The sequence below is a fragment of the Camellia sinensis genome, chromosome 12 (assembly GCF_055761805.1).
Source record: "Camellia sinensis isolate YWXY chromosome 12, ASM5576180v1, whole genome shotgun sequence".
NCBI lineage: Eukaryota > Viridiplantae > Streptophyta > Magnoliopsida > Ericales > Theaceae > Camellia > Camellia sinensis.
The window spans coordinates 56,979,932-56,989,189 of record NC_138972.1 but is presented as its reverse complement, the minus strand read 5'-3'; the positions used below and the strand labels follow the sequence as shown (position 1 = coordinate 56,989,189).

Genomic DNA, 9,258 nt, shown 5'->3' with positions numbered 1-9,258 from the left:
GGGCCTAAAATAAGCATATTTACAGATTACATCATGCTCAAAAACAGATTACTTATGGGCCAAAAATAGCATGCAAGATTATGACATATAAGAGGATCAATGAAGCAAGTGCATCATGGAGGGCTCAAACAGGGTTGAGCCCTTAATGAAAAGTGAAGATGAGCTCAAAATAGGGCCCTTTTCAGTTAGGGCCGGAGCTTGAAACAAAAAGCATGTGGGGCTTACAAATAGATCAAGAAAAAGGGTCAAAGTGAAGAAATGTTACTCACCCTTGAAGACTAAGACTTTTGTTGCTTCTTGGACCAATTTGCAGCTTCTTTGGCCTTTCAGAAGCCTTCCTTATTGCTGGAAATGAGGTGGTGGTGGTAGAACTTGGTGGTGTAGAAGGAATGGTGCTTAGGGGCTTAGAAATTTTCAAGGAAATGAGAGGGATAGAGATGGAGTTGTGTATGGATGCTTGAAGACCAAATTTTCTAACCCCAACAAATGAGGCCACCAGCTGGTTATAAGGGTCAAAGAGGGGGTGTAAAGGTGGGGGAAAAGGAGAGCAACTTTCCCCCACAAAATATCCCCCGGATAAAGATCTTTTCTGGGGGATAAAGCTCCACAGCTGTAAAGTGCACAGTGCAAAGAGCTCGGCCGGCCTATTACTTTTGCTCCAGGTGGCCGGCCGGCCACACCCCCTAGCCGGCCGGCTAGATGTCAAAAGGGTCAATCTGATTTTCTGGCCGGCCACCAACTGATGGTGTCCTCCTATGTGTGTACAACACAACCCTGTGGTTAAAAGTCCAAGAAAGTGGGTCCAAGGGGTTCAACATTAGCCCGGAAAGAGGGGGTCAAAAGGGTCAAGTAACATTACTGGCCGGCCACCACTTTTTAGGGTCCTCCCATGTGTGTACATCACAAATATGTGGTTCAAAGTTCGAGAATGTGGGCCCAAGGGGTTCAACATTAGCCCGGAAGTGCGAAAAACGGGCGCCGGAGGGCGTCGGAGGATGTATAACTGGTTGCTACAACAATTACTGGCCTCTCACCCTTCAGTGACCTCTCCGGTGATAAAACAGAGGTACCTGCCAAAAATGAACGAAAACCGTTGCAAAACGAATGCTCGGGGACCAAAACGCGCAGTTCGAGGTCCCGAAAATGGGCTGTCAAGCACCGAAAGTGGCATTCGGCCACGAAGTGGGTTTCTCAGACCCCAGTGTCCCTCAAAAGGGATTAAATAAGATGTATGCCAAAAATCAGACCAAATGGAGATGGTTAAGCGGTCCCGAACCGAGGCACACGGCCTGACGACTCCGAAAACCGGAAACCGGACTCCGAAATGGGCAAAATGGCCTACGACCACCAAATGTAGCCTACGGCCACTGAGAGATGGTCTACAGGACCTCTCCCTCCCCTCAGGAAAAGAAACAGAGAAAATTGAGTCTGGTTCGCAAACCGAGACAAGGCACAGAAGAGGGTTCGGAAGTCTGGAGGCAGGGCTCACGGCCGTGACTCTGAAGCTTCTGAACAAGCACATTATGCAACATCACCAAGCGCTCAATCGGTGACGTCTGAGTCTTAAGGTCGGTCAAAAATGGGGTGTCTACAAAACCATTCATTTTTTTTAAGACAAATGTTATAAATAAAGATGTTACCATTATCAAATTAACCTATTTTTGTATGAATAATATACACCATGAATCTTAAAACATGAATCTTAAAAAATAAATGACTTGAATCATCGATACGGCACTTGTGATGAACTTTACGGACTCAGACAATGCCTTCCAATTTAGATGAGGACGGGAGAGAAACATCTTCTTGTAAAAATAAAAAAGTAAAAAAAAAAAAAACCCATAAAACCAAGTAATGTCCATTATTAGCTTACAACAACAGTTAGCGTAATCCTTTTGCTCCAAGGTGGTGTTAAGTAGTTAGATTGGTAGTGCGTTATCATATTTCTTAATGAAAAATGTTATAAGTTTCAAATTTTTCATTAAATAAATAATTAAATGTCTCATATACATGTGAGATTTATTTTTTTGTGAACTTCACACTCATGTAAAATATTTAATCATTTATTTAATAAAAAATTTAATATACTTAACATTAATTACCCTTTGTTAATTGTAGGGAGGGTGTTAACTATATCATGAGAGAGAGAAGAGGGAAATAGATTAAAAAAAAAAAAAGCAGGTAGGGAAGCCCATCAACCTGTTTGGTCCCATCAAAACCCCCCTAGTCTAACTCAATTTTTAGAGTTTAAAAAGATTAATTTGTTCATAGGGCCATAATAGGCTCATATTTTAGTTATAAGATCCTCTAGAGTAAAATCTTAGAGTAATCTCCTAGAGTGATCCATCCAAAGACTGAAATTAAGTCTCACCAAAACGATGTCGTTTTGGTAAGTAATTTGAAAAAAAAAAAAAAAAAACAAAATCAGCCAGATTTCAAAATTCCCTCCCTCTAGCTGCTTATGCACGCATATGGCAGCAGATATAGAAAGAGAGAGAAGAAGAAGAGAGAGATGACGCTGCCTCCCAACACCCCTCCGTCGTCGCCGTCCTGCCCCTCGCTGACTTCCTCGCAGCTTCTTTATACGCAGCAGATATAGAAAATAGAGTTTGAGAGAGAGAGAGAGAAGAAGAAGAAAGAGTAGGCATTGCCTCTCTGCCTCCCGATGCCTCTTCGCTGCAGCCGTCTTGCCGCCGCTAACGCCCTACTACAGCCGATTCAAGAAAAATACAGGTTTTTAGTCCTCCAAAATTTCTCCAATATTTGGGTTTTGATTTGAAAAATTCAGATTTTTTTTTAATGTTAATGATAATACAAGTTTGTTGGTTGTTGAATGTGTTGATTGGGAGATTGTTACATGATTTTTTTGAAATCTATTTTTAGGACTTTGCATTTTTTTTGTTTTTGATTTTGTTTTGAAATGTACTGTTTTTGCAATATAACTATGTATGAACTGAAAAAAAATAGAAAACAAATTGTATTCAGAAATTGTATATAACCGTGTATGTATCTAATTTATAACCAATGTATCTAATTTCAGCAACATTACAAATTGTATTCACAAATTGCATATAACAGTGTATGTATCTTATTTAAAACCAATGATGCTGAAATGTTGCCTTCAAAGCTTTATTATAATCAATGTTGCTGAAATGTATCTAATTTATAACCAATGTTGCAGAAATTTTGCTGACTTTTTTGTTGAAATGTTGCTAACATGTTGTAAGCTAAAATGAGTCAACTCTTGTTGTCACGACCCAAATCTGCCCCTATAGGTTTAGTGCCGTAACCGACCAGTAATCCGCGATTACCGAAGGCCTAACTGAACAAAGCAAATAAACGAGGCTAGCAGAAGCTATTATGTAAGAAAACAAAACGTCCAATGAGCTGTGAATTCACATGAAACAAAAGACATTGCTACATATATACACATATATACATGCAGAAGTACAACGCGCTATTACAAGTTTGTCTAAATAGACAATAAAAAGGGAAAACTTGCTTCCATCGACAACAATTATAATGCCAGTGACAACTGGCCAAAACACATGAGTGAGTTACAAAAGGGTGAACACTGGATACTTCAAAATTTAGGTAAATGGGAACCTCACGGTGAGGCACGGTAGTTAGCTTGACAAAACCAGAGCAAGACCGACGCCACTACGTCCTTTCCTGAGCTGGATCACCTACATGATAAACCAAAATATGAGCTAGAGCCCAATAAATAACAACTGAATAAGGGGGTCTTAAATGATAATTATAACATAAAATAAAACACAAACTGAGCAGGTTTATACGACATTCGAGAAGCATAGCATTTTACGTAGTATATTCAAAAGCAATAAATACATACGACCTAGAAGACGGAACAGACGGTCATGAAGACTGGACAGGCAGTCAGGAAGACCGAAGAGGCAGTCATGAAGACCGAAGATCAGATATGATAGCCATTACCATATTAAACAGGAGTTCCATGAAATGAAACTGACAGAACTGTACTCATATGAATAGGTGCCAGGGTCGTCATAGTAAATAATGAAAACTGAGATAGAATTATCATTCATCAACATAAGAAACATATCAGAGTAATACATAAGTTGAAGCAGAGAGAAGATAATTTAAATCAAACATATTTTTACAGTAGTGTTACTCACAGTCAGTTTCGTGTTGCAGGTGATTGGAATGAGGCGTTTGACCTACACAGGTAGATACAAGCGTTGTTCACTTAATTCACCAAACACCCAATTAATTAGTTCCATAACTTAGGAATTGATTAGTTTAAATGTAGTTTACTCTTGTTAAATGTTCATGCAATGCAATTGGACATCAATTACGGGTGTGAAACACGCTAACGGAGGTCCGAGAGTGGAGTAAACACAGAAAAGTGAATCTGAGGTAACCAAACAGCCGCACGTACGGGACCCTCTTCGTACGTGCGCCCCCAAGTGTTTTTTTATGCAGAAAGTTTCCAATTCCTCCCCTGTTATCCGTACGTACGAGCCTTTCCGCCGCACGTGCGCCAGTGTTTCCCGCACGTGCGGGCTCCCCAGCTGTACATGCGGTTCTGGGTGTTCCAGAACCGAATTTTTGCTCTGCTTTTGGGGTTCCAAATTCCTCAAAATCAAACCCAAAGTCAATCAAACTAAAGGCCAAAATTAACAAACATGGTGTACAAACAATTTCCATGTTCAACTCAAGAATAGAACCTTAAATTCAAACCCAAGTTTTACAAGCTCATATACAATTTCAAGATTAAGGAGAAAGCAAAACCTATGCATGCGGAGATTCTATATTTCAACAAAACCATGGAAATCTAGCTTAGAATCATGCAAAACCAAGTAATTCAAGCAAAGATATGAAAGAATTTTTCCTATTAGGGTTTGTAACACAACTTACACTACCCAATTCCTCACTCTTTCCTTAAATTTCATGAATTCAAGATGAAAATTAGTCTCATGCAAGAAATTAGGAAGAATTCTTACCTTGATGGGTTAATTTAGTGAATTTGCTTCAAATTCCCACCTTCTTCTTCTTAATCACTCACTCAAGTTGTAGAACCCTCTCTCACTCCCTCTCTCAGATTATATGTCTCTCTTTCTCTTTAATTGAATTCAACATGTCCATATATAGAGATATATACCTATATCTAAATTATGTAACTTGGATTAATTAAATATTAGTCTTATTACTTGAATTACCTAGCTAAGTAATTACATTACTTCTTGACCTAATTAAAGTGAATCAATTCTACCCACCTAGTCCACTAGTTAACTTTATAATCCTACGATTTAATGAATCAGACAGGTCTTGTCATAAATGAACATATCTATTAACAAATATGATGCATGTAAATAAGCATATTATGCACAGATAAATACTTGAGTAAGATTAATCATAAAATTAAAAGCTAAATAAGGGCAGGTGTTACACTTGTAATGTTTTTGTGACACCCTAACCCTTCACATGTCATTGATATTGTTCGCTTTGGGCCACGCCCGTACGGATTTGTTCTTCCCAGTGGGTCAGCCATTCCAGAACTACTCCAGCTTAAGCACGCTTAACTGGGGAGTTCTGATAGGGATTTCACTACCTGGGAAAAGGCCTCGATGCTAAGTGAGGGTCCAAGTTTTTACTTTTATAGCCCAGGAACTCCCCCTCCATTCTTGATATAGGACACTGGGACCTTACAATTCACCCCCTTTAGGGCTGCACGTCCCCATACAGTAACCTGCCAGCTCGCAAGCCCAACCACATGCACCAAGAGACACTAGGGGCTTACACTCGGATTGTAAGGTCCCGGTGTCCCACATCGAAAATAGAGGGGGAGTTCCTAGGCTATAAAAGTAAAAACCTGGACTCTTATATAGCATCGAGGCCTTTTCCAGGGTGGTGAAATCCCTAGCAGAACTCTCCAGTTAAGCGTGCTTAAGCTGGAGTAGTTCTGGGATGGGCGACCCACTGGGAAGAACAAATCTGTGTGGGCATGGTCCAAAGCAAACAATATCAATGACGTGTGAAGGGTTAGGGCGCTACAAATAGTATCAGAGTCGACTCTTTGGAGTACTGAGTGTGGGCCCCTAGCGTCTCTCGGTGCATGTGGGCGGGCTTGCAAGCTAGCAGGCTACTGCACAAGGATGTACAACTCTAAGGGGGTTGATTGTAAGGTCCCAGTGTCCCATATCAAAAATGGAAGGGGAGTTCTTGGGCTATAAAAGTAAAAATCTAGACCCTTTATAGCATCGAGGCCTTTTCCAGGGTGATGAAATCCCTAGCAGAACTCCCCAATTAAGCGTGCTTAAGCTGGAGTAGTTTTGAGATGGGTGACCCACTAGAAAAAACAAATCCGCTCGGGCATGGCCCGGAGCAGACAATATCGATGACGTGTGAAGGGTTAGGGCGTTATAGTTTTTATTCAATTTATATTACTTTGTAAACATAACTTATTGTTTTTATGCTAATGTTGACCACCTATTTATTTTTTAAGTGACTTGGCACATTGAAATGGAACCTAACATTGTTGAGAATGACGAGGGTGATTGTGATTGGAAGCCTATAGTTCGCATGACATTTGATACAAAACAAGAAGCATATGATTTCTACAATGCTTATGGAGGAAGACTAGGCTTTTGTATTAGAAGGGGTTATGTAAACAAGAGCTAAGAGGGGCAAATCACTTCAAGGCAATTTGTTTGTAATAAGGAGGGGTTTCGGGTTGTCGACAAGCGAGATCCGTTAACAAAAAAACCTAGGCAGGAAGTAAGAACTAGTTGTCAACGACTTATCATTAAATGGGATAGGAATATTGAGAAATTTTTTGTTGGTGATTTTGTTAAACAACATAACCATATCTTTGTACCAGCAGAATGTACGCATATGTTACCATCCCAAAGGAAGATATCTGCTTCATAGGCAACTGAAATAGATTTAGCCAAAAAATCTGGAATTTGTCTTAATGCTGCATTTGAGCTTGTGGGTAATGAAGCTGGTGGAAGGGAGTAACTGGACCAAAAAAAATATTTGAGAACGAAGAGGCAAAAGAGTTTAGAATATGGGGAGGCATGTAGCATTTTGCAATATTTTCGTGAGAAAACAGTGGAGAATCCATCTTTTTTTTACTCGGTCCAATTAGATATCGAGGAGCAGATTACAAACATATTTTGGGCTGATGCTCAGATGATCATGGATTATGGGCAATTTGGTGATGTTGTGACTTTCGACACTACTTATAAGTAAAATAGTGTACATAAACCATTTGCGTCTTTCGTTGGATTAAACCATCACCGAGAAATTGTTATATTTTGCGCAGTTTTAATGTATGATAGGACCACCGATTCTTTTATATGGCTTTTTAGAAGATTCTTGGAGGCGATGTCAAGTAAGGCTCCGAAAGTTTTTTACAAATCAGGATATTGTAATAGCTAAGGCCATACCTATTGCCATGCCTAATACAAACCACCGCCTTTACACTTGGCATTTGATGCAAAATGCATTAAGGCATGCAAATTCTATCTTCAAGTATAAGGACATCAAGGATAAAGGGATGAAGAGTGTTTTATCCAAATTTATGTACGACATTGAGGATGAAGAAGAGTTTACGTTAAAATGGGAAGAAATGCTTGACAAGTATAAAGTACGAGATAATCATTGGTTGAAGTTAACATTTGGGGTTCAGGAAAAATGGGTTGGCCATATGTTAGAAATGCATGGGGTGCGGGCATGAGTAGCACCCAACTAGTGAATCCTTTAATGCTTTCTTAAAGGATTTCATTCAGTTTGATCATAACTTAATGTAAATTTTTCATGCATTTTGATCGAGTTCTTTATAAGAAGATGTACAAAGAGTTACAAGCCAAATATACTCTATGCCAAAAGTTGCCAAGGATGAATATCAAAGTGAAGATGATGAAGCAAGCTGCAAATGTTTACACCAATAAAATATTTGCAGAATTTCAAGATAAGTATGTCAAATCCCTTGAAGTAAACATTGAAGAAACTGAACATGATGGTGAGAATACCATGTATACGGTTCTTGATAGTGATGGTGTAAAGGTGAGGAACATGACAGTGGAGTGTGATGGTTCATCGACTTGCAATTGTAGGAAGTTTGAAATGAAGGGCATTTTGTGTAGTCATTGTTTGAAGATCCTTAGAGACACCCTCAAGTTCAAAGAGATTCCTTCACAATATATTCTCAAGAGATGGACTAAAAAAGTAAGAGCTGAAAATGTGAAAGATAGGTGTAGGCATGATATTAAGGTTGATGTAAGATTACATCAAACTTCACACTATAGATCATTGATGGAAATATTCAGAGCAGTAGAGTGTAGGGCTTTTGAAAGTGAGAAAACATATAACATGATGGTAGAGAAAGCGAATGAATTAATTGCAATCATTGAAAGCATGTTAAGCGCAAAATTCACTATGCCTTTTTCAGATACTATTGAACAAGAAAGCCCTTTGAACACATGCCCCGAATGCTTTGAATTGGATGGTGTAGAGGATACAAATGTAGTTCAACCAAAAGGACTTAACAAAAGAGAGTGCACCAGCAAGGGAATAAAGCGGACAAAATGTGGTTTGGAGCTTACGTTGGCAAAGAAAAATAAAACAAATTCACATAATGCTTCTCAACCTTCTCAACCTCCCATATCTGTTGCTCCTCAACCTCCTCACTTATTTTCGACGAGTGCTTCTCAACCACCTCCCTTGTTTTCGCCGAGTATTCCTCAACTGACTCCTTTATTTTAAATAAGTGCTCATCAACTTCCTCCTTCATTCTGGATGACCCTTCCTCAAGTTAATGCCTCTTTGTCTCAATTTATGTATCCTACATATGATGTAAGTAAGTTTAATAAGAAGTTTTATTATGCCAATTTGTAGGTCACTATTACCATTTAAATTGATATGTGTTTGTTATTGTAACGCCCTCAAAATAAAACCATAAATCATGCAACCATAATATATATAACATTAGAGAGTAAAGTATATTTACTTATCAAAGTATTCATTACAAAAAGGAGTATTACATGTTGACAACAAAAGTAAATACCCTACGGGCTTACAACTTTCCAAGTCAACTCTTGGTTACAACAAAAGGAGAGTTCTAACTCTTTACATATTGAGCCATTGGCTTGAATTTACATGTAACACAAAAGGTAATAACAAAAATACGCCTTCAGCCTCTAAACCTCCCAAGCTACATCCTTGGAGGTGGTATATCACCTGCACTTGAAAATGATATCCCCTATAGGATGAGCC

At 39.0% G+C, this 9,258-nt stretch overlaps 1 protein-coding gene across 1 annotated transcript; it reads left to right on the top strand.

Annotated features, from left to right (window-relative positions):
* Positions 1-7,830: 7,830 nt before the first annotated feature.
* Positions 7,831-8,748, top strand: LOC114267765 (protein FAR1-RELATED SEQUENCE 1-like). The gene has a single exon (XM_028208812.2). The coding sequence runs from the start codon at positions 7,831-7,833 to the stop codon at positions 8,746-8,748; it is 918 nt and encodes a 305-aa protein (XP_028064613.2).
* Positions 8,749-9,258: the final 510 nt, after the last annotated feature.

Coding starts and splice junctions, on each gene's coding strand:
- LOC114267765 (XM_028208812.2), top strand. CDS start 7,831: ATGTACAAAGAGTTACAAGCCAAATATACTCTATGCCAAAAGTTGCCA.